We start from the raw sequence: 27,111 nt of genomic DNA on the forward strand, positions 1-27,111 counted from the left end.
TGATATTATTATCCCAGTTCAAGAAGGTAATGTATAATCCCAAGTACTTTGAAGATATACTAGATCTTAATTTACATTCAGCACAATACTCATTAAATACTAATTAAAATAGTGTAAGTTAATTAATTTAGGAATCAAACACATCAACAGATAACTTTAGATCACAGCTAATGTTCTATAGAGAAACAAGGATATTGAAAATATTTTGGACTTTGATTTCTGCTACATTTATCATGTAAATCTTGAATATACCTTTAGATCATATACAGTTATCTTCTGTGGACAATTATGGAACTCTTCCTTGCCACTGCCCATCAAGTTTGCCTCTTTCAATATCTATCCAAAGTTACCACAAGTTCTAATGTTATACTTTCATCATAAAAAAAAAATAAAATTGTGAGCTATATCATGTTACTATGCATTTGTGCAGAAAATTGAGAACTGGCTGCATATTTATTAATGTAGAATTCAGGTGGCAATAAATCAATGTCAAGCTAATAAAATATCTTGTCTTATCAAATTCTTGTTCATTGTTGTAGAAATTGTGATTTTCAAAGAAATTAGTACTATTAATTCTATGGTTCATGATCAAAGGACAAACTTTAGACCAGTATTAGGAAAGTTGTCCTTGTTTTTTATATGTTGGTGAAAGATTGATAAGTCAATCAACAAAAACCCCAGAGTTCTTCCCAATACTTTTATTTGTCTCATCAATCATTTTTTTAATGCCTTAAATTTTTTTAGCTGGGAGGTACACTTTGGGAGCCATTTGCAAAACACAATCAAATGAGTACTTACTGAATCTGAGACTGCTACGTGAATAAAACTTTCAAGAACAGAAGAACTCAATTGATCCATGACATCGATCATAGGTCTATCATCATCCTGTACAAATGAGAATTACATTCCACAATAAAATAAACCCATCATTTGCACTCCACCTTTTCTGTCTGGTTGATGGCACAGAACTATTTGGAAGATGATAATAAGGAATGTGGCTCCTAAGAGAGCTTGGTAGTTGACTCAGGAGACAAAATTTGCCTCTTCCCTCTCTCTTCCTCCCTCTCCCAGCAGTCTACTTTAAATGGTGATAATTACTGGACAAAATTTGTACTTGCTGAAAAAAGATGTAACTGACTGAATTTTATAAAACTTAATATACATTCAAGAGGATCCAAATACTCATACTGTATGCTGTATATGAAAACATTACTTTATCATTAATTTAAAGTACTTAGGACAATGAGCCTAAATATAGCATATCTGAATTTCTAATCTAGAGCACATTTTTTTAGGGCATTAGGTATTACTTGTTTTTATTGAATAAGCTATTTATTAGCTCTATAGTAAGCTTTATACTAAGAGCTTATGTCCAATATGAAAGATTCATTGATCCCTGTTCTCCTAATCTCACAGAACTCTGGATTTCCCATTATGTCTCAGTGAAAAGCGCTTTGGTCTTAGAATTCAAAGTCATAAGTATGTAATAGCTTATGTCCTGTATGAGAATTCACAGATCTCCCTTCTGTTAACCTCTGTAGTTGGAAATGATCTTCCCTATGATTTCACAGAACTCTGGATTTCTCTTGAGTGGGTTAGTAGAAAGTCCAGAAGTTGGGCTTTCCACTTTCCAGTTGGAAATTCTGAAGTTATAAGCAGTTCTGTGCTATCTCAGAATGGTATCAGAAAATATCAGGCAGAATAGTCAGCTGGAAAAGCTCAAGGAGAGACTATGGGAAGGAGGCTGAAGAGTCTTTATTCCAGTCAGAAGCTCAGAATCTTAGAGAAAAGAATTCTGGCAGTCATTTATTTACTTCAACTTCTTTGGAGAATGTATGCTTTTTGGCAAGTAAGGGAGAATATCAAGAAATATGGTTATTCTCCCAGAAAGGATAAAAGTAAATTATGTGCAAAAACAAACCTTTTAATAAATAAGAAACTTGAACCTTTAATGTTATTATATGGTGTTTTGGTTGTTTTCAGTCACGTCAGAATCTTCATGATCCTTTTTGGGAGAGTTTTCTTGGCAAAGATATTGGAGTTGTTTGCCATTTTCTTCTTCAGCAGATAAAGAAGGTTAAGTGACTTGCCAAGGGTTATAAAGCTAGTAAATGTCCAAGGCTGGATTTGAACTTTGGTCTTCCTGCCTCCAGGTGCAACTCTGGCTGACTTGGGTACACTACTCACTATACCACCTGGCTGTCCTTTACTTACACGTTTACTAATCTTCATAAGTTCCTTAGTTGTAACTTATTGAGGTCTAACAAAAGAAGTAAAATAAGTTGATACTCAGATTTAAAAGCACTGAGATTTTAAGAGATTTTTACCAAAGCTGTTATGAATTTAAAATTATATTATAGTTTTTAGTGTGACTAATATAGTTTATCACATTGATATACTTGATTTTCATTATTATTGTAGATTTCATTATATATATACATATACATATATATATATATATATATATATATATATATATATATATATATATATAAAAGATACCTGCTAATGAAGCAAGATTGTTAGCTTACATCCACGCACATACACAAAATACTCACTTCTATTTATATGGAATACCAAAAGTCTTAGTGCAGTTTTTAAGTTTTAATAGATGAAAATTATATTAAGGGGCAACCCATATACACACACATATACACATATAGATATGTATACATATATATATATCTATGTGTATCTGTGTATATGTATGTGTGTGTGTATACCTCCCATATGAATTGCATATTAGAATATTAAGAATAATAATTATTTACATCTTATCATTGTTTTTAAGTATGTATTTTGTATCTTCAATTAGACTGAAACATGTCTTCCTCCTTCTATCTGAAAGGCAATGGGCTGCCTTTTTTCTTTTATAAATTTTTCATAGAACCTACTACAAGTCTCTGCACATAGTAGGCCTCCCATAAGGGAGTAAGTGGTTAACATTTCAGCATGTCACAAATAAGGTGGGTTCAATGTCCAACTAAAGATAAGTTTGTTGCTTATTTTTCATCTAATGGGGTAGGATGAAACAGAAAAAGTGATACTTCATAGTTTTTTTGTTTTACGTTAATCCCTGAAGGACATCTGAAAATTCAGAAAGTAAATCCCATACCTCTGGCTGGCCTAGTGTAACAAATAAAGCCCGGATTTCTTTGAGTATCAAAACAGCTAGTTTGCGTGTGGCCACCTGGAAACTGCATAGTAACACAAGGGCAAATCCTTCCACAGCATGTAATACACTGGAATAAGGACTTCGTTCTGTTGGTATTCTGTGACTGGATCCATTAGGTATCAGCTGAAATACAACAAGCACAGCTCACTCAGAAAACACAAAGATCACTGGCAGGAAGGGAAGACACTATTATATTTGTCTTTTGGCCTATATAATAATTTCAAAAATTAACATAGTAACATAGATGCCCGTAAATCCATTTATCTATCAGGGATCGCTTGTGGGTTTTTTTTTTTTTTTAAATAAACTGACTTATTCTGTAATACAGTCAACTATTGTCTCTAATGAGAATTATCTTTTTCTAAATATGAATTAATCAACAATTATTTATTAAGTGCTATTTTATGCCTGGCACTAAAGTGGACACTGGAGATACAAAGACAAAAATGGAATAATCTCTGTACTCAAAGAATTTATATTCTATTAAGAAAAGTAACTTGTACATCTTGTATCTGATAGATACAATATAGTTGGGTAAAAGGCTGCATGTAGAAGATGGAGCTTGAATCGAATCTGCAAGAATCTAGATTCTAACAATTTTTTTTTTTTTGAGACTGAATTTTACTACCTTGCCCTGACTAGAAGGCCAGTGGTCAGTCCCAGGCCTGAATCCATTACTGATCAGTGTAGAAGTTTTATTTGCTCTATCTCCAACCTGGGGGTATTTGTTCCTCTTAAGGCAGCCTGGTGGCTCCCATTCTCAAGAATCTATTATATTGATGACAGACTTAGTTTGAGGTTTTCTGAGTTCCAGTAATCGACCAGCCTCAGTGTCCCCAGTATTAGGGATTACAGATATCATCTATTAGTCAAATTAAATATTTATTAATTATTAACATTATTAATAAAGTTCAATAGCATAAATTTAAATTAATATTACATTAATATTGTTAAATATTATCTGAATATTAATAATTTTAGGGCAGTAATAGGGACTGGACGTATGATTTCATTAGTTTAGGGACTCCTGGAGGAGAATATTCTATAAATTCACATTGGTATGTTCTTTGCAGGTGAAAAGTAAAGTGACTCACCCAAGTTTACTCATCCAGTATGTGACTGAGGCAAGACTTGAATCCAGGTCTTCTTGGCTTCAAAGCCAAATCTCTAGTCACTATGTCTTGCTGCCTCCCTATTATTAGTTATATTTTAATAATAGAATAATAAATGTTCCTGATTTTTGGAATGATCTGGTAAAACCTATCCTGTTCCCCTGGTTTGTTTCATTCTGTAGCAACAGCCCTCTAACCTTACTTGCTCATTGCTTTGCCAATCACCAACTTCTGCTTTTTACATTATATACTTTTCCTTGAGATAATTCCTTGAGCATTACTCACTTTTTCCCACTTGAGCAGAGATAAGAAGATGATGTGTTTTTTTCTCTTATAGGGACATCTTACAAAGAGACAAGTACACTTCCCCGAAATGATCACCATACTGTGGAGCAGGTGACAGATTTTTTACATGTGTTTTCAAGTTCTATTCTGGACCAAAAGTTCCCTATTATTTAAAATTTTTCTTTCATTAACAAATCTGTAAGAAAATTCATTATTTGAAACAATTAGCTCCATTTTTTATAAGCAACTCGAATCTCTTGGGCTCCTCAGGTCTGTTTCATGGGGGAGAGAGAATATATCACTCATAGGGAGGTTGTGATCCATACAAATGAATTAAGTATAAGAACATAATTTGGAGAGAAAACTGTTAAGACAACACTGAACAAACTCCCAGAATGGGACCGATTTCTTTCCTGAAACTTACCTCTGAACCTCTGTTCTTGTTGGTTTGTTCATACACTTTGCCTTGGGTCTGGATGACAAGTTTCCACTGAGTAAGCAATTGGAGTAGCAGTTTCAGGGATGTATCTAGGAGGGTGTGATGCATGTCATTGACTTCTCGCAGGAGGAAATTAGTGAAACCAAACAATACATCTTCTCTCCAGTCTGTGAAGTCAACAAGTAACCCCTGAAGGGAATTCTGGGCAATGTGTCGAAGTTCATCATCCATGTGGATAGACAGCCTATGGGAGTAAAAAGGGCAGACAAATCACCCATCTTGTTCGCTTTTTATATAAATAATGTGTGCAGACCAAAGGTAACTTCCGAGGATCCCAGTTAATTATTAACTGTAAATTAATTGCTGATTTGCTTTAATAGAGAGAATTTTTTCATTGGAAGTTCCTTGTAATATAAATGAAATAATAGATGTTGTCCAAAAACTTCCCAAAACTAAACAAGTAATGTATCTAACTTCCTAGATACTATTTCCCATGAAATAATTATATTTTAAAGATAACATAAATAAGCCTAAGGAAATTTAAGTCACTGTTTCAGAAATTTAAGTGATTAAATGAATAATAGGATTCATTGCAGGAATAAAATATATTTTGGGCTTAAACCTATTAGAAGGATGAGAGTTCATTTCCCGACTCTCTTCCTTTTCACTGACCAATCACTAAGCCAATAGGTATTTATTAAGCACTTACTATGTGCTAGACCTGGAATGCACTTTATCCTCATCTTCTCAATGGTTTCCTTCAATATTCAGTGCAAATTCCACTTTCTGAAAAAGGTCTTTCTTGGACTCCCTTTCTCTCCTCTTCCCCTACCACCCATTCCTACTCGTCCTTCCCCTTGCCACGGTTAGTGTCTTTCCTCTGACTACCTTCCATTTACCCTTGCATGGATATGCATAGTTGTTTACATATTGTTTCCTTTTTTAGAATGTGAACATTATGAGGGCAAGGACTGTGTATTTTGACTTTCTTTGTATCCCCAGCACTTAGTACAATGCTTAAGACATTGTAGATACTTATTCAATGTTTTCTGATTGATTATTTAGTCTATATAGCATTAAATTAATAACAGACTATATTTTAATAGCCCAATAATCAAATACTATTTACTTCTAAAGGATAAGTCCTTAGTGGAGGTGTCCCCAGTGGAGGTGATTTATTTCTAGATGAAAGGCATTTTGTTTCAGGAATAAAATTTATAGGGCCTTGATCTGGATTTCTAATTTAAAGGTATAAATGATAAATCATCTGCCATTATTTGCAAGTTAAACTCTCCCTGAGTATATTTAATGACTTAGAACCAAATCTCTAATTTAAACCATGGCATCAACATAGTCCCTAATATAACACTTAGCATATTCAGAAAATTCAACAGATGTTGACCAGGAGTGATGAGATTGGTCATAAAAATATGCAAATAAAGATATTCAGAATCAACAATTAAAGCCATTTCACGGTCAATTTAGATGTAATTTTTTAGTTATAAAGGTCAGTCTGTTCAATAACCTTTCTGTTAGCTTAATTTCAACCTTTACTCATTACAATTTAAAATAAAGAATCTGTTTCTAATGTCAAATCATACAATTTGGAACCATTATAAGACTCTGGTGTACCAGGTAATCCCAAGTATAGCTTAATCCAAATGGGATGCTACCACTCTTAATTGATGGTATTCATATATTTAAGAAACTTGCTTAAAAAAACCCAACAAAACAAACCCCCCAAATCCCAAGGCAAAAGCATAATGTAAGAATTAATTGCAATTTCAACAAGAATTTTCAAAGCACCCACTTATGTGTAATGTACAATATAGCCATTTTTTTGCACTCTTGGAAATTCCAATTAAAGAAAAACTTATCACAAAAAAGAAGCTTTCTGATTGCTGAGGTCAATGGAAGTCACAATAAATAATAAGGGATGATAACTATATCTTAACATCTTACAGTGTATACAGTGATATATATATATATATATAGTTTATATAACAATACAGTCCTATATATACATATAGCATATATAATACTACACACACATACATAAATACACACAGCCCATGTTTTATATATGTATGTGTGTATATGTCATCCTTACAACAAATGTACAGGATAGGTAATGTAGATATTATTGTTCCTTTAAGGAGAAATTGAGGCACAAAGTAGACATGTGACTTATATAGGTTTTTCTGCTGGTAAATGAGCAGAATAAGTTTTCAAACTTCAAGTCTTCTAACACCAAATCTATTCCTCTGTACAGTACAATTTTTTGCCTTTAAGAAATAAAAACTGGGGCAGCTAGATGGCTCAGTGAACAGAGAACTAGCCCCAAAGTCAGGAGGATCTGAGTTCAAATCCGGCCTCAGACATTTAATAGTTCCTAACTGTGTGACTCCAGCAAGTCACATAACCTCAACTGCCTTAGAAAAAAAAAGAAATAAAAATTGTCTTTCAAGAAAAGAACTTGTAGCTGGTGCTTATTAATTAATAAGAGGAAGCAAGCTTTTATTGTAAGGATGCACATTCTGAACACTCTTTCTCCTAGGCTTTCTCTTAACCTCTGGCTGGAGACTGGAAGGTAGAAGCAGAAGGTTTCTCCAGGACCTTTCATTTAAGGAAGGGCACCCAAATCAACCATCTCTTTATTCTGTACCCAGTTATACTCCTCTGGATTTTCATTATGTCCCAAGCAGGGTACCTTCCCCGCCTCTCTTCAGCTTCTTTTTATATATTGTCTCCTCCCATCAGGAGCAGGGACTTTTGCCTTTCTTTGTACTCCTTGCCTGGCATATAGTAGGTACTTAGTAAATATTTATTGACTGTCTGAATAGCCTGGGATGGGACCATAAAGGGCTTCTAGAAGGCTATTATAGTATTAAGAGTTTTAGATAGGCTCTATTTTTTTCTTTACTACAAGCTGCTAAATTTTTATCAGTTGCCTTGCAGAATATGTGCCTAAACCTAAATGAAGTCATAAAAAGCTCCAAAATAGGCAGCTACAAAAACTATGGCATGAAAACATACCAAATGAAACCAGAATGGCTGACATGACTGACAGCCGTCTCCTGCCACCAGCTGGCACTAACCAAGGCAGAGGATGATTACAATTGCTCAGATTCCTATGCACACATGCTGCTGCATTCTCCAGGAGCCGTGTGTGCCAGGGAAAACAGTCCTGGAAACCCTCATAGGAGCAATTCAGAATAACTAAGCTGTGTGGTCACAAGGGTATGTGCTCCTCTTACAAGGTTGTTACTGAATAAGTAAGGGCACAGCTGTTAAATATTTCAAAAAAGGGAAAAAACCCAGATTTTGACAAAGTCACCTTTCTAACAAACAAGACATGGAATGTTTCATAGGAAACTTTTACTTGAAGGTAAGTTAATTCAATGGACATCTATTAAATGCCTACTGTATTCAGAACACTTACTGTGTATTAGATAATGGAGGAGATACAAAACTTAGATAATACATGATTCCTGTCTTTCTGCAGCTTATGTTCTATGTGACAATCTATACCAGGGCTCCTCAAACTTTTTAAATAGGGGGCCAGTTCACTGTCCCTTAGACTGTTGGAGGGCTGGACTATAGTAAAAACAAAAACTTTCTGCAGCTTATGTTCTATGTGACAATCTATACCAGGGGTCCTCAAATTTTTTAAATAGGGGGCCAGTTCACTGTCCCTCAGACTGTTGGAGGGCTGGACTATAGTAAAAACAAAAACTTTGTTTTGTGGGCCTTTAAATAAAGAAACTTCATAGCCCTAGGTGAGGGGGATAATTGTCCTAAGCTCCCACATCTGGCCACAGGCCGTAGTTTGAAGACCCCCTGATTCTATACAAAGTTGCAAAAAACCCCCTGCTATATAAGGCCTGAAGCAAGGGTTCTTAACCTGAGAACCCCTAAGTTGTTTTTCAGGGGATCCATGAACTCAGATGAGTAAAAAAATTAGTTCTTTATTTTCATTAATCTTTGGTTTACTTTAAAATTCTATATATTTTATTTTATGTATTTAAAACCATTATTTTGTGAGACGATCCATAGATATCACTAGCCTATGAAGGGATCCACAACATTAAGAAGATTAAGAAACCCTGTACTAAAGGGAAAGAGTATTAGGACAGAAGAGATCAGGGAAGGCTTCATAGTGGAGGAAGTAGCATCTGAGCAGGATTGTAGAGGAAGCTAATAGAAAATGGGAAGAGGGAAGGACATTTCAGGGATGGAGAAAAATATAAGCAAAGACATGGAGGTGAGACTGTACTGTATCTCATAGCAGAAACTTAATTAATGTTTGTTGAGTTGAAAGGAATGAAGGAGTTTGAATATTAATTGGTGGGCCACTGGGAATCACTAAAAGATTTTATTTTCTTAAAACATCAGCTCAATATGGATAGATCTAGTCATGAGCAAGATGTTTTGGAAGCTATGAGAAGCAAGAGGGTAAAAGTGAGCATTAGTCAGAAGACATTTTAGAAAACTGAGGCAATAGTCCAGGAAGGTAGATGGTAATGAGCCTCTGTGTTCATCTAGCAATAGTAGGCCTAGAGATCATGGGACATATTTGAAAGATATTGTAGTTGCAGAATCAGTTCTAAGGGGAAGAATAAAACAGGTTTTAGGGGAAAGATGATAAATGTGATTTGGGAAATACTGAGTTTGAGGTACTGGGGGACATCCAAGTCAATGTCTTATAGATGGCTGAAGATGCAGATCTGGATTTGTATCTCTAGAGTCCAGAGGAATTAAACCTGGAGATAGATTTTGGAAGCCATTTGCTTAGAAATGGTAGTTGCAGTCCTGGGGGTGGATTAATCTCAGACTTCTCTAGGCTATGTTGCCTCTACTCGGCTATTCCACCTCCTCCCCACAATGGACTGGATTCTGCCCTTGGCTCCCTCAGCTCCCTCAGTGTTTGCCTTACTTTGTTGAGGACCAGGTATCCATGGACTTCTAAACCACACCATTCTGCTGCATGGCTCATCCTTCCCTCCCCACACTTTGAATATTATCTACCCTAATTAGTATTTAGACTACTAGAGGGCAAAAACTATCTTTCTTCCTTGAATTTATATCTCCAGCATCCGTCATGGTGCCTGAAACACATTAAGTATTTAATAAATGCCTTATGAATTGTCCAAAGGAGAGCAAAACATAGAACCTTGGGTATCGTCTTTAACTTAATATTTAAAAAAATTTTTTTTTAAAAAGGAGGATATGGGTACGTATATAGAAAAGAAGAAATCCTGAAGATAAGAGAAAGAGAGAGGGAATGATTGAAGGAAGAAGCTTTTAATGAGTAAAAGGCAATGGGATCAGGTAAGTATTTTAGAAACAGTAGGGTTCCCCTTGGCAAAGGGAAGGCTCACTACTTCCTTAGGGCATAAAGCTAAGGAATAGATGCTGGGAATAATCAGAAGGTTTTGAAGTGGTAGTGAGAATGACTTTTATTACCTTAGTAAGATAGTAGGAATAAGTTTGTCAACCTGGCCCAATTAGCTCCATTTTGTGTAAAGCCTCCATTTTGTGACTGAGTTGTTTTGACCAAATTGTTTTCCTAGAAGTTGTTTCTTAATAATAAGATAAAACACTTGCCTTTTCAAGGAGAAAGCAGCAGAGGGAGGAAGGGTATTTAGAAAGGAAAATTAAAAAAAAAACAAATGTTAAATTTTATTTTACTTGTAATTGAGAAAAAAGAGAAAAATACAAGCATTTCTTCAGTTTGATGTCTTAAACATATATGCTTGTGCTATTAAAAACTAATCAGCACATCTGGACTCTCTGATAGGACAGAATACTGAGAGAAAAAATATAAATAACTCCATCAGTAGTTTCTATAACAAATTACTCATCAAATTATGTAGTGAAAAAATTTTGGAATATCCAAAGCCAGAACTGTAAGAAATGCATCAGAAGCCCTATTAGTCCCCTCTAGTTCTTGATTGAGACTAGCTTTTGCTTCCCCACATTTGAGACTCAGATAGCCTGTGTCATTTGAAGGCAGTGCTGATTGATATAGACTTGTCAGACTACTATCTTGGAAGGAGACACAGAGCCTCCAGCTGGGGCAGAGAGAGAAACTGGTTATGAGCATTGATACAAAAGAGTTTTAAGGGACTTTTAAGAAGCATGTTAGTTATTTTTTCTTAGAGTGGGCTGATGTTAGCATTGTTTGCACCTATTGATTAATAAGGTTTGGCAGAATTGAAGTCTGAGTTTCAGAGGTCTGAAGCCGACTAGGAAACTGAGTTCTCTTCTTTGAAGGAAAGGGGTCCAGGTGGTAGAGAGGCAGAAGAAACTGGAAAAGCTGCATGGAAGACGTAATAGTCAACCAGGGAAGAATAAAAGGATGCTTGTAGTGATCCCAGTGGGTGTGACTAGGGGCGAAAAACAGAGCATGTTCTTATCTCTTTGAAAAGCTTTGAATAGGTTGCTATTTGGGGAAATGAAAATATATAGCTTGTTTTGTCCCTTCTCCAGACCTGAGACTTTGCAATTTTCATTTCCATTGCTGCCATTCTCCTGCAGCCTCCTTCTTCCTTTGGTGAGAATCCTTTAATGATCCTTTGCCCTTTGCCGCCATGCTTCTGTGCTTCTTTCTTATTTTTCCCTTTTCAGCTTCTTTTTTTTTTTTTTTGTTGTTGTTGTTGTTGTTGTTTCCCCCTTAGGATGTAAGCTTCTTGAGGTGTCTTTTTTTGGGGGGGGGGCTACTCTTTGTATTTGTATTCTCAGTGCTTAGCACAGCATCCAGCACCCACCAAATCAAATACTAAATAAATGTTTACTGTTTAGACTTGACCTGCCATGAACAATTACTTCCTTAACAATGAACAATCACACCATGTAGAAAAATTTGTTGAAAATATGTCATTTCAAGTATATGATAACATGTTCATAGTTACATTACCTAAGCAAGTTTGAAAATTGAATCATAAAAAATCCATAAGTTATGTTAGGAAAATGCCTCTCCTAGTCTTTAGTAAACCAGAGATCCTCTCTGTACATTTGAATTCATATAGATATTTGAGTAACACTTCAGATCACACAATATCCTGTAATAAAGAATGGCAAAGCTTCTATTTATATTAATTTAATCTTTAAAAATTAAAACAGAATTTTTCTATAGCATTTGATAGGCTGATAACAGTAATACTTCTAAAACAGTAAGTTCCATAAGCTCTCTGGCTCTTTTCATATATTATCTGCCATATCTATCTATCTATCTATCTATCTGTCTATCATCTCTCTATCTATATATCTAACTATCCATCTATCTATCTATCTATTTATCTTCTCTGGAAAAACATAAGCTGTTTGATTTAAATTCTGAGCCCCTAGAATATCCGAAGATGATCTGAAGATCTGAAGATGGAGATTAGAGATATCAAATAATTAATTTTATCTGAGGTGAATTGACTGAGGTTTTCTATGACAATGGTCTTGTAATGGACTCTACCAACCAACTTTGCCATGTTATTAACTTCTCCTCAAGACTAGAAGGCACACAAATATTTATTTGTTCTTTTGACTTATAAAAACAGCACCCATTGCCTCTGGCTTGGAAGAATGTACATAATAATAAACATGCCACACTAAAAATAGCAATTGCATTCCAATGAAATCAAATAGAATTCCCTCCCTTACATGTCTCAGGCCTGGTTAGATTAAGTTGTTAACAGAATTGTTAAGATCACTCTTTTACATGGACTAGCCAGATATTCTGTCTTTAGGTCCCTGGGTGAAAGAAACCTATAAGATCTCAATGTAATGGCTGTCATTAAGGTCTACATGGATTCTGGAGAACAGAGAAGTTCAGTCACAAAATCATTTGAGTTCTGCTTCCAAACCCACCAATTTAAGCATCAGCAAAATAAAATGTAAAAATACTGAATTTCCTCTCTAAGCTTCTCTAAGCCTATACTAAAGAGAAGACATAAAACCTAAGAAAGTCATCCTATCTGCTTGTCTTTAATAATGCATTCTTCATTCTTTAATCTTTTCTTGGTCTGTGTCTAGCCCTATATCTTTATCCTACCAATTCACCAGAGGTTAATAACCTAACCTTCAAGTGTTATAGATTTTTGGACAGAAAAAATAATAATAATTACTGACCTTTATACAATTCTTTAAAATGGGTAAAGTATTTCACATACATTAACTACTATTTGTAAAAGAACTGTTACTCTTAAACTCTTAATATCTTTGGGCACAAAGAAGAAGTTGATAAAAAAAAGTTCACACGGAGTCCAACCAAGGAAATTAGAGACAAAATTTGAAATGCAGCATGATGTAAACTTTTTTTTGGGGGGGGGTGGAGAATGGGGACTTCTTAATTTGTATGAGCTATCATTGTGTACATTAAAGGAAGACACACAAAAAAATTGTCATAGGCCCTATTTTTTAGTGGCTTATAGTGCAGTGAAGGAGCTGAAATATGTTTACTTGTAAATAAAATATAATACAAAGCAATAGTACAAAAGAATATTAGAGACATTCAAGAAAAGTGTTATATGAAGGTTGATGGGCATAGATAACTTCCTGATCATTGAAGACTTCATTGAGAAAATGGAATTTTAGTTGGATTTGGTTAGGGTGAGTGGCATTTCAAATTGTTGAATAATCATCCAATTTTTCTTCTCATTCCAGTGACTCTTAAATACCACTAGGATTAAATTCAAAGTCCTCTGTTTGGAATGTAAAGCTCTTCACAACCTGCCTCCTCATTTATCTCCAGCCTTATCATACATTACTCCCTGTCACACATTCTACAATTGAGACAAATCAGTTTTCTTACCATTCCTTATATCAGATACATGAATCCATACCTTTGCCTTGGTCATACCTCTTCCTGGAGTATATTCCTTTTAATCCTCCACTCTCAGAATCTTTCATTTCCTTCAAAGATTTGGCTCAAACACTAACTTCCACAGGAAACCTTTCCTGAGCAACCCATTCCTTCTGCTTCCTTCACCATTACTATTTATTTATTTTGTATCTACCTACACATTTACAAGCTTCTCACTGACAGATTTTTTAGTACCTGGAAGAAAAGGATTGTCATTTAATCCTACCTTTGTATTTACAGGGATAAACAGAATTTGACACATATTTGACACATATTGACACATAAATGCAAATTCAGAGATGGAGTAGAGCATCATATTTACTGCTTAAAAATTAAAATGTCTTAGTATATAATGAAAATAACTTTGAACTCATAGAGCAGTTAGGAGGTGATAGGGAACCACTGAGGTTTTTGGAAAAACTGTTTGAAACAGGTACTACTAGATGTATATGACTTATTTATTAACTTAGATTATCTGCTCCTTGAAGTCATGTTCCAATTCTCAATATCCCCTATAGGACCAACAATGGTTTGCTCACAGTATGTATATTTTCAATATTGGTGACTGAGTTAACAACTAGTTTGTAATTTTGGGAAATATTATCTAGCATGAGAGTCAACTGTAGTCTGCTCTCCCAAAGTCACTGCATTATTTTCTCACTTACCTGGCTAGCAAGTCAATCAGCTCAAGTTTGGACATCCCATCAGGAAGCAGTCGAGGAATTGCAGCAACACAGGTTCTGAAAAGGTCAATTTTTGGCTTTCTCTCACCCCTGAAAGTGGAAAACAGTACGTTTATATAACTTTAAAATGTTCTGAAAATTAAAATAAATGAATTCATATCTTTATACATAAAGGTTTACAGAATCACAGAATTTTAAAGATAGCTATTTTAAAGACCATTTAGTCCAACTCCCTTATTTTTTCACAGAAGTTAAGTGTCCCAGAGAAGTTAAATGATCTGGACAAGGTCACATAGCGAGTTTGTGGCAGAAATAAGAACCCAGGGCTTCTCATAGTACAGCATTAAATTCACTATTTTATAATTATTTTCTAATGCATGAACATTTACACTGGTGAGCTCCAAGACATTTGAAGAAAGTTTAAATGAAAGACACAGTTGTGGATTTGAGGAGAAAATGTTTATGTACCAAAATGTTGATATCAGTATTATAGAATTAATTACAGGCTGTTAGAGCTGGAAAGGACCTAAAAATCAATGAGTTTAATTCTCTTACATTTGTCTTACAAATGAGGAAACTGAAAGTCACAGAGAGGAAAGGAATGGTCAAGATTACACAGGCAGGAAGTGGCAATGTTTAGGATAAAAGTCATCTGATTGCAAATCCAAAACTCTTTCTACTGTACTCTATCGGACATACTCTTAAAATGGTTTGAATTCATTCTATAAGTCCATGGGACCCAGTATTCCTTGGCTACACTGAAAATATGAAAGTCACTAAGGAGTAGTGAACAGAAAGCTTTCTTGGAGCTAGAAAGAACTTGGTTTAAATTATATCTCTTACACATACTGGCTGCTTAAGTCATTTTATCTCTTCATGTTCTAAGCAATACTTGACCCACTTTAGTAGAGGGAGTTTTCTCATTTGGGAGCTCCTTATAACAATCAAATTATAGGTCCAGTCCCTCTTCCTTTTCCTACTGAAAAGATCACCAAACTCAACCATGAGCATGAATTTAGTATCAGCGAGGATTACACTATATTCAATCCCAAAGACAACATTAAAAAATAGGGCACTAATGACATGAAATTCCTCCTCCAACAGACAACTGAAGATATCTCTAAGAGGCTTATTCTTCCTTCTACATATTCCAGGTGATACAATGGATCTAACTTTAAAAAATGTGCTCCAAAACCTAGTTCTGTCTAAAAAATGGGCATAGCCTTCTTTAGGGATAAGAATAAATGATGTTTTTGATCTTTGAAATTATGTAGATAAGATAGAGCTTTATGAGAATATTTTATTTCCTTTTTAATCACATTGCTGAGACTGTGAAGAATGTACACAAAGCATACCTACCTTGAGCATCCTGTCTATACTGTAATTATACTGTGTAAAATTTGCAAGGAAACAATACATTTCATGGCAAAGTGCTTTGATTCTTTGTTTCTTTCTTTCTATTTATCTATCTATCTATCAAGTAAATGACCTGTTTGGCTCTCTTGTCACTCACTTTCTCATTAATTTTTATAGAAAAATGAAATAAATTGGAAATGCTTTAAGATAATTTACTTAGGAGAGGCTATGATTTTCTACTTAACTCTAATATTTTATTCTCTTGACAAAGAATGCTGGATTGATTCAAAGTTAGTATCCTATTAGGAAAAGATAGTATTGAAGATACAAAACAACTCAGAAGCCTGTTCCTCTTTTTTTTGGGTCACAATTTCTGTCTAAATTTATTTTTTCAATCAAAGAAGCATTTATTTCCTAACTTTTCTACCTTACCTTCTCATTAAAAAAACAAACCAAAACAAAACCTTTATAACAAATTTGCACCATCAAAAACCCAAATTTCTATATTCCCTGTCTCCAAATGTACAGGACTCATTTTGCATCTTGAATCTGTCATCTCTCTTTCATGAGGTAGATAGTATGAGAAGCCATTCACTCATGAAATGGTGACTACAAAAAACACAGACATATGCCAAGTAAAATTCATTCACATTATAGGAAATTTATAGTCAGACATGCTTTTCAATGTTTCTTAAGATGATGTTTTATTGTGTGAGACTGTTTCTTAGTAGGTATTTACAAGTTATTATCTTGGGAAAGAACTGTTAGTGAAAACAATTAAAATGTAAGCATTTGTGTCAGTTGAAAAGCATAGTTGGACATTGCAGTCCTTTTAACAGACCTTTCTCATGAGTTCTTTATGACTCCTGAGGAAGAGTAATTATAAAGTTTCTTCCAACCACTGATGGTAAGTTATGCCTTTAAACCAACATTTATCTAGATCCAGAGCAATAATAGGAATCTGGTGATCTGTCCTTGTCCTTCACTTGTACTAATGTATATAATTTAAAAAAACTCTCCTAAGATTGCTTACCAGATGTTTCAAACAGCTGGGATTAGTTTTAGAGCTGCCTGGAAACAGCTGACCTTGGTTGGCTTAAAGTAGAAAATCAACTCTGCAAGACTGATAAAGCATTGCCTGGATTAAAAACTTTAATTAATTCATGATTCCTCTTCTTCTCTAACTTTCTTTATGGGAAGCACAAGAACCATCAACAATCTTTAACTAAGAAACATTATTAGCAGATGTCAAATTATTTATTAGCTTTTTATTATGGTTGTTATCTTTGGCTAGCCCAGATGTCTAACAATAGCATCACTCATAAAAGGGGAAAAGAATGGAGAAGGAGCTGACATACTCTTCCAGATTCATGTCTAGAGGAGGAAAGACTGGGAAAGTTGCAGACAAAACAGCAAACCTCAATTCTACAGATTTTTTGTTTCAGAGACTGTTAACTTAGGAAGACCTACTGATTTGCACAACCCAGTAGGTACTTAATGTTTATTGAACTGAATTAAGAGAGACTGTATTTAACTCTTGGTTTTGAGTAATATTATTTTAATTGGCATGTCCATTTCCATTTTATTTTTGGAAAGGTAGAATTAAAATTTCCAGTTGTGTCTTTCCCTATCCCTCATGCACTGTGTATTTATTTTGTATTTATCTTAGATTTATTTTCTAAGAACATTTTATATTCTTTGCATTTTTATATCCAATACCTGAAAGTGCCTGGTAAATAATTTGTAATTAATAAATGTTTGTTGATTGATTGATTAAGGTTCTATCGTCGAAAAAAATCTGTTAAATTTGTAAATTCTTACTTTATTTCCCCATCTGGGTCACTGAGATTGAGGAAAGGCGACGACGACAATGATGATGATGATGATAATAATAATAATAATAATTGCTTTACAATTCTTTTCTCCTATGATCCTCTGAACAACCCTGGGAGGTAGATGCTATTATTATCCCATTTTACAGATGAGGAAAATTGAAATAGGGGTTAAATAACTTGCCCAGAGTCACATAATTAGTGAGTCCATATTTGAACTCAAGTTCAATTCTAGCACTTTGTTGTTCCATGAGTAAGAAAAATCTTCTAGAAAGTTTTAGATGATCTGCTTTATGATTTAAAAGATTCACAACTGGAACAAAGTATAAACGCCCTTTGTTGATGGAGGTCATAACCCTTCATACTTTCTAAGATGGCCTTTATGAATTGCTATGGTGCAGAAAATTTATCACTTAGTGGTAGATAGCTTGGGATGTGGATTGTAATGAGCCTCTCCAAATTTAGCCAGGATGGCCCTCAGAGGCATGACATATAATCTGTAGTTAGGTTTAAGCTTGAAGCCTTTCCACCTTAGAAAGACCTGTCAAAACCTAGATTCCGCTGGAATTATCTCTGATCACCCAGGGTCATTTTTCACACAGAGAAGGTAGAGCAGGGCTTGTTTAATAGATAAATGAATTATTCACACATAGGCATACCTACATATTTTTAGTATCATCACATTTAGGTGGCTTTTAATTCTTCTTGATCATCATTCATAAATCTATTAGTCATATATTTTATTTATTTTTAATCAATCAATAAACATTTATTAAATACCTACTTCTGTGCTAAGCATTAGAGATACAAAAAAAAAGTGTCTTCTTTCAAGGAGCTCACACAGTCTAATGGGAGAAATAACAGTCAAAACAGATATGAACAAACAAGATACATGTATAAATCCATATGTGCATACATTTATGCACAATACAATATACACATACACATATATGTACATATATAGTTATGAATATGACAAATTAAAGAGAATTAATAGAGAAAAAGCACTAGAATTGGGGGGGATTGTGAAAGGCTTCTTACAGAAAGTGAGATTTTTAGCTGAGACTTGAAGGAAGCTAGGGAACCCAGGAGGCAAAATTGAGGAGAGAAAGAGAGAATTCTAGGTATGGAGGTCTATGGGCCAAAAATTTTGCTACAGTAGATAATAGTGCTGGATTTGGAGTCAGGGAGAGTTGGGTTCAAATTTCACTTAAACCTTTATTATCTGAACAAGCTGTTTAATTATCAGTTTTATCAGAATATCAGAATGAGATGATTCTAGTACTTAGGTCATAGGATTGTTGTGGGGACCGAATGAAACATAAACAAGGTGCTTTGCAAGCCACAAACTACTGTGTAAATAGGAGGTATTATTACTATTAATAACACCAAAAGAAATATTTTGAGGAAATAACAATCCACAAATAACATTCTCAAATGGTATAAAATAGATAATAAAACTCATACATATCTATATAAGAAAAAAATTAACTTATACCATTTGGGAATGGCGATTTTTTTCCAATAAGTATTTCCTTAAATGGGGTTAATAAAAGTAACCATACATGTCACATATTATATATTCATATACATACCACATATCTACATACATATGCATATATACACATAAACACAAACATATACATACATATATATGTACATTATAAATAAACATAACCAGAAGTGTTGAGTGGGGTTCAATTACTTCTGCTTAATATGCTGGGCAAATTCTTGTCATGTTAGATACTGGAAAGAGCTGAAGACAAGATTTCTAAGCGTTTTCTGGGGCCTGAGGTAGAGTTAGGCACCTTTGCTCAACATTTCTTTTCTTAAAAATATGTGCACTAGTTCAGACATCCCTGGAAATCTGCCTACTTCTCCCCCCACAGATGAGATACAATTGAAAAAATGGCTAGTCCAGTGCCTTGGATATAATAGTCAACTTAATCTATGCTTATTGCTTTGAATTTCTAGGTTTATCCTAATTTCTGTTGGCAAATGTTGGCAAATTAAAAAAAAACTGATTTTAATTGTAATAAAATAAAACTAAAAGATGGATTTATGCATGGATTCAGCATAAACTGAATATAGTATTAATATTCATTTACTCAAGAGTTAGTCCTTACTAGAACTTACGTGATCATGTCTTCAGGCTCTTTGTTTAACATCTGAACATTGGTCAGCATCATACATCTTCCCACTTCTTTATCAAGATGTCTTAAAATGTTGTCTACAGCTTTTCGTACTTGAGAGTAATACAGAGACATACCTGAAAAAAATGGACATTGTAACTGTATTTTTGACTACATACATATTATGGAGGAATTCAAAAGCCTGGAGGGAAAGTCAACCACATGAGGATGCTAAAAAGTCAGAAAATAGTATATATTATATGCCATAAACACTATTGCCCTAATTAAAAATTTTGATTCTTATCTAACATAAAAATTACATTATTACTGATTAAATGGATAAATGATGTCTTATCCTAGCTCAGGATTTTAATAGCTTTATAATATCAGTGTAGGGTTTACTTTAATTGAGTAGAGAAGAAAAGCTTTGAGGCACAATTTAATTTTAAGTTCAAAAAAGAAGAATTAAACAACATTCTAGATATTCCCAGAGACTGGAAAAACTTTGGTTTTATAATTTTCTATTCAATATGGGATAAATATCCTACAATAGAATGCAAATAGGGATTGCATGTAAATAGACACATTGTTAAAATGGAATTGAAAAGCTTAGACCTCATGAACATCACTGCCAATGTATATGATTTCTCCTGTTATGGCTTAAACCTTTTATTGTATCATACTTAAGAATTCTACAATTATTGATAACTATTTGAATATAGGAAATTTCTTCCCATGCTTCTTTCCTGTCTTTTTAGTCTATCAACCCAATATATTTCCAACTTGGCAATTATTATACAAATTCTTTACTAGATTTCTAACTTCTGGGATTTTGTAGGAAGCTAATGTCAGGGCATATAAATTCAACATCATTTTGATAAATAAAAAATAAATTTTATTGAGAAAACCTTATGTGGAGAAAAAACTCAGAAGGCATCATGGCTCGTGATAGGATTTAGGATATTAAAGCATCTACTGGACATTTGCTATAGAACAACAAGAAAGAAATTAACTATAAAGTAAAGTTTTTCTGTAACACTGTTTCATAAACAGGATTATCTCCTAAAGCACACAGATGTCTTGGCACACTGTTGTAGATTTTGGATTATCAATATTAAAAGATTGGAAAGCCCAAAGATAAAAACTCGACATTTTGAAGCCAAAATATTCATCCAGGAAATGCCAAGAAGATTAAAAGAAATCTAATAAAGCACAGCATGAATTAATCAAAAGACTAGATGACAAGATTTCTAACTAATTGCTTTCATAATGTCATTTAAAAATCAGTTTTTACTAAATAAAAGTATATCTTAGTCATTCCAAAAGCTCAAGAAGATTAAAACCCAAAGCATGTGTATCACTCACCTATCATCTTAGCCTCCTCTTCAGTTAGAGTCTTACTCAAGTAAGTTTTTTTCACTCTCAAGGTGTTTCCTGAAGGAAGGACAGCTCCTGTTACTGGCATGGGAGGCTCACCATCTTTCTGTTGTAAACTGTCAGCTATTACCAAAAAGGCCCTTAAACCTATGTTCATTCTCTGTAAGAGATAATATAGGAAGGGTGATGAAGAAGAATTTTGCTATTTTCATGTAAATAAAACATAACTCTTTTGGAAAAATAAAATTTGGTCATATCAATAAAGCACTCTGATGGACAAAATACCCAGGATGTTATCTGAACTTGGTCATGAGAGTCAACATGGAGTAAGAAAGGTAAAAGAGATGAGTGAACAAATACACACAGAAATCAATTTCAAATTTAACATAGAAAAAGTACAAATCTAAGTAAAGTACTGATAAAAACACTGAAACATCCGAAATTCCATGGAGTTTGGCACAATGGTGCATCCAGACCAGTGGTTCCCAAATGGTCCTTGGATCACTGATCTATGGAAATTGCCCTCTAATGATGTTGAGTTTTAATGGATAGGATGTCCCCACCAATCATCTGTAATTTTCCTGAACAATCTTTTTCTATCTGTTACAAAAATTGCTTCTTTTCAGGGAGGAATATATTTGGAAAAAAAGATATTAATAAAAACAACAAAAAAGAGAAATATAATAAGCAGTAAATTTTGTATCTAAACCTTTCTTACAGCTATATTTTCTCAGCTATTGAATAACAAGCTCAATAAATATGTTATTTTTTCGGGGATGTATACTTCCTTTGATCCATCCTAAAACTTCTTTTAAACTTTAAGAGATGTTATTAGTTCTAATATTTCAGAATTTTCTAGCCTTATCCTTCATCATTAAAGACTTCTTTTAAACTTTAAAGAGATGTCCGTTGGTTCTAATATTCTAAAATTTTCTATCCTTATCCTTTATCATTATAGATTCTAATAAATCTTCCTCTACAGACTCTGCTTTCTAGACTGAAGTACTAATCTTTTCAATCTATTACTGTATGTCCTCTTGCCCTCTGTTTATGTTAGATGTGTTTTCCTGTACCTTTTCTAGCTCTACAGTACCACAAAATGGATCTACACACAGCATTCTGGACGGAACACATGATGTATAATGTCATTAAATACATCACTACTATGAGTAAATGTGGAAAGGGCTGATGATTGGAGTCTCTCCACTTTTCAACTTTCAATTTTGCACAAATGAATTATTTAATTTGTAGATTATCCATAGGAACCCCAAAATCTCTTTGCTTTTGTCACTGGACTGGGTCCTTGATGATTTTTGAGGATAAAAACAGAGGTGGTGGAGTATGTGAATATGTGTATGTGGGGAGGGAGAGAAGAGAGACTGCTGATTATACATTTTTTATTTCATTCTAAAGATAAATGCCCAGTTTTCTAGAATGGGTTGTACTTCTTTTTTCTTCAATGTTCAATTTGCTGCATTGTCCTGGTTGGTAAAAATATCTCATGTAGGTTTATAAATTTTTAAATTTATCTGCAGGGATGATTTAATCATTTCCTCCAGTGCTCCACATTATTTTAGGTTAAAGGAAAAGGAAGTGAATATCAGAAATCCCCCAAAGATAAGGGCAAAAAAATCCCATTGTCACAGGATATATCAGAAAATCTTCAAATATTTAGTGAAAACATATTGTAGACATCTATACAAAATCCCTCTTCAATCCTCATTTGAAATGCATGGCAATGAATGTAAGAATTGGCATTGAATGTAAGATAATTATTATGAAATTAACTTATCTTTTGTTTCATTTCTCAGTGTCGTTTCCCCCCTCATACAGCTACATTCTCACCTTGCTTTAAAGTGTTTGCTATAAGGTGTATGAAAATTGTTTTAAAGTTAGTATTGTGTACAGTGGTGTACATATAGGAGGAGCTGTGAGTATAGATCTCATTGAATTGAGGATTCAAGCCTCAATTCTAAGCCCCTTTCCAGCTGAATGAACAGCTAATTCATGACAAAAGGAGCTCTTTGTAGTTAAGGCTATCTTGGAGGATTATCATATGCATGAAATGAGGGAATGTATGCGAAATCCTTCATATAACATAAAATGCTATCCAAAGATAATTTATCATATTTTAGGGCAAGTTTGTCTCTTAGTTGAGTTCTAAAGCTCAGACTTTTTTTGTTTAATATTCCTAGAAACCAAGACTGTCATCTCAGTTAGTGGCTCAGCTTAAGCACCCAGGAGGAAGAATGTTATAGAGGTAAAATATCATCATAGGTTGTCTATTTTCTTCAGTGATCCAGCAAGAGGAAACTCTCAATGAATATTTGTTGGTTGACTGATTGACTATTGGGGATGATTTTCAGAGTCAAGGGTGGTGCTGGTAAGCAATAATAGCAGCTGCTAATTAATATGTTCTACACACGAATAATTAAGACAGTTTGGTTATATCTTGGTGGAGTCTATGTCAGTTCTATCAGACATTGCAGGTGTGGGTCACTGTTTTTAGGCCAGCAGAAAGAAGTGTTGGGCTGCCTTGGTGATTACCAGATACATTTCCAAATGTATGCTCTTATAGGAAGAATGCTAGACTCAGTTTTAGGACAACTGCATTCCAGTCCTGATTTTGTCTTTAATATCCTATATGATCTTAGGCAAGTTATTGTTACCTCTATGGCATGCAACTTTCACCTGCAAAATGAAAAATCTATCTCTAAGATCTCTTCTAGTTCTAAGGCAGGCTTTCTTAACCTAGAGACCATAGAGAGATTTCAAGGGTTCATGAACTTAGATAAAAAAAATATGCATCTTTATTCTTACTAATATCTAACTAGTATTTATTGAACAGCTAGGTGTGATATGGATAAAAGGTTGACACTGGATTCAGGAGGACTAAAGTTCAAATCCAGCCTCAGACAAATACTACTGTATGATCCTGGACTTAACCGGTTTGCCTCAGTTTTCTCGTCTGTAAAGTGAGCTGGAGAAAGAAATGACAAAGCACTTCTTTGCCAAGAAAATCCCAAATGAAGAATCTGAAAACAACTGAAACAACTGAACACACTAAAATACAGCATTTCCTTCAGTTATGAACTAAAAAAATATTCTGAGAAAGGGTCCATAAGATTCCTGGGCTGCCAAAAGGGTCCATGACATCCTCAAATGGTTAAGAATCTTGGTTCTAAGGTTTAAAACTCCACCCTTCTTTGATGATTTTTAATATTTATTTCAAGGGCTGACAATATGCATTGGAATCTAATTTCACAAAAGAAAATATTGATAATCAAATAAAAATGTTTCAAATTTTCCTTTTCCAAAAAGCATTTAGACCATAAGACAAATAGAATGAGCACTGGGTTGGGAGTCAGAGCACATGGATTTGAATCTTTGCTTTGCCCTTTAGTAGTCGTGGGAGCAAGGGCTCAGGGAGATATTACTTACACTGCAAAGTAAAGGTACTAAATTAGATGGTCTGAAGCCCTCCTACCTCTGAATTTATACTCCTTTGATTTGCTCTTTTGGGAACAGGAATGAATACACTGGCCATCCCCAAAGTATTATTACAGTGTTAGGTTTCAATAGCTTAACATCATGCTAAGACTTTGGGAGAACCCCGTATAGCCAAATAGCATATAGTAAAATCTGTTCATCCAAACTTTTATTTTAGAAATACCAGCACACTATGCTGTTTATTCAAACAACTTGACATTTGACAGAAACCTATTTCTGATGTTTTAGGAAAGATTTCTCTCCTTTGACCCCAATTCTTCATAGTAAAAATGTTTTTCTGTCATAATAAAACACACAGCCAATATAAGATTTACATAAAGTATCATACCTCTGGATTGAGACTGAAAGCTTTTGCTGGTTTTCCAACACAAAGGAAGTCAAAAATAATTTCTTTCATTGCAAAATCTAAACGTTCCTATGGAAGAAATAAATGAACAGATAAAAAAGATTTCTGGTTACAAATTTAATGTGAAATTGCTCGGTCTTCTGTCCCTTCAAATGAAAACCTGAAGTAGTGGGTAGTGAGCCAGCTTTGAAGTCAAGAAGGCTTGGGTGCTAAGTCTTAACTTCTGAACAATTCTTTAAGACTAGAAGTTGTATAGGGGAAGTACTGATTTACATTGGTAGAAGGGGGCTTAGACTTTTTTTTTTAAAACAAGGGACTTCCCTTTACTAGCAGAATTACAGTTCCAGTGTCTATCCGTGTTTATCCCTTAATTCTTTCAAAATGACTATTGTTAAATGAAAGGCAATCTATGTAGGATTTTATGTGGCTCATAGAGAATCCCTAAGGGAAGAGAATATGCATTTGAACCTTTGGTAAACTGTTTTTGCCTTTATGTGATTTTTCCCCCTGATTGATGCTTAAGATATTTTTCAAAAATGCAATTAGGCTCTATAGCCAAGAATGACTAATAATAAAAATAATTTTTTTATTTCTCTCTAACATTCAGGAGCCTGTGGCTCTTCCTACAACTAACCTTGCAAGGAATGACTCAGATTAAAAAAGTGGGGACTATTTAAGGAAGAATATTTATTTATTTAAAAAATAATATTTATTTAGGTAACATCCATGGACAGCAAGATGCTGCAGTGGATAGTGGATCAGATGTGATCTAACCAAGGCAGAATTTAATAGTACTATCTTTTGCTTTTATATCTCCAGTACTTAGCACAGTGCCTGGTACACATTAGACATGCCATAAATGGTTACTGACTTGCTATCCCTCACACACAGTTTCATCTTCTGTCTCATCTTTGCATTGGTTGTCCCCCATACTGAGAATGTTCTTTCATTTTTATTGGAATCCCTGATTTTAAGCTCAAGTACCACTTTCACTATAGAGGCTATATTTGGTATAGCTCCCCCACCCAAGAGTTGCTAGTATCTACCTCTCCAAGGTTAACTGTATCTACTTTGAACATATTTTGTATCTATATTCATATATATATATATATACAGGTTGCTTCCTCCATTAGAATGCAAGCTATTGAAAGAGGAAAGGAAGATGGAATAGGTCAGAAATTTCCAGGCTCCCCATATTTCCTTAAATCTCTATGAAATAGAGACAGACAGAAAATCTCTATGAAATAAATGAATGCAGAACAGTAAAAATAAAGGGATAAAGCAGTTGTGCTCCTAAGACAATCTGAGAGGACCTCAGAAAAAACAGGGCTTATAGGACTGTAACTCCACTAAATCCTGAGGGAAGCTGACTGGGTCTCAAGAAATTTCACCTCAATTTCCATCTCACTTTCTCAGCCATAGAAAATTCCATAGCATAAACTTTTATTTCAAAGCCTTGGGGACTTTTCATCTGAGGAACAGTAGATGCTAAGTGGGGAAACAACGAAAGACCCCCTTTTGGATTGGGATTTGGAGGATAAAATGAGGGAGCTTTTTGGAGGAGTGAAATGGGGAATGAGAGAGTGGGGGGGGCTGAGAACATAAAGTTACTCTATCTTTATGCATACGTTCAAAGAACTCAACACATAGTGAGCACACAAGAAGTATTTATTATTTTCTGGTGACACAATTTGACTCTTTCAGAATAGTTAGATAACTCTAGGCTAGTTAACATTAAGGTATATCTATTTTTTTTTTCATTTTAGATTTTCTTTCTTTGTGTATTTCTTAAGATAGAGGCAGGTTCACTAAATGACTCTGAATAGCTCCTCAATGCCAGGAGCTCTTCTGTTACCTGGGCAATGAACTGGATGATTTTCACAAAGATGTTCAGAGGCATGTCTCTGGGTACCACACCACGGGATCCTTTGGGGAAAAGTGTTGTGATGATGGTTATAAGTCGGCTAAAAGATAAGGAAAAAACAAAGCACAAGAGAGAGAAAACAA

General features: G+C 34.3%; 1 protein-coding gene across 8 annotated transcripts in view; it reads right to left on the bottom strand.

The window, feature by feature from the left end:
- Positions 1 to 27,111, bottom strand: part of FRY (FRY microtubule binding protein) — a 470,054-nt gene that overhangs the window by 120,706 nt on the left and 322,237 nt on the right. For all 8 annotated transcript variants that reach the window (XM_031960730.1, XM_031960734.1, XM_031960729.1 and 5 more), the window contains 8 exons: positions 26,960 to 27,068; positions 25,087 to 25,173; positions 21,237 to 21,408; positions 19,876 to 20,008; positions 14,534 to 14,641; positions 4,997 to 5,255; positions 3,116 to 3,298; positions 799 to 885 (listed from right to left, as the gene is read on the bottom strand). In XM_031960730.1, the coding sequence (XP_031816590.1) occupies positions 799 to 885; positions 3,116 to 3,298; positions 4,997 to 5,255; positions 14,534 to 14,641; positions 19,876 to 20,008; positions 21,237 to 21,408; positions 25,087 to 25,173; positions 26,960 to 27,068 (1,138 nt within the window). The remainder of the gene's footprint in view (positions 1 to 798; positions 886 to 3,115; positions 3,299 to 4,996; positions 5,256 to 14,533; positions 14,642 to 19,875; positions 20,009 to 21,236; positions 21,409 to 25,086; positions 25,174 to 26,959; positions 27,069 to 27,111) is intronic.

Source organism: Sarcophilus harrisii, chromosome 3, assembly GCF_902635505.1.
Source record: "Sarcophilus harrisii chromosome 3, mSarHar1.11, whole genome shotgun sequence".
Taxonomy (NCBI): Eukaryota; Metazoa; Chordata; class Mammalia; order Dasyuromorphia; family Dasyuridae; genus Sarcophilus; species Sarcophilus harrisii.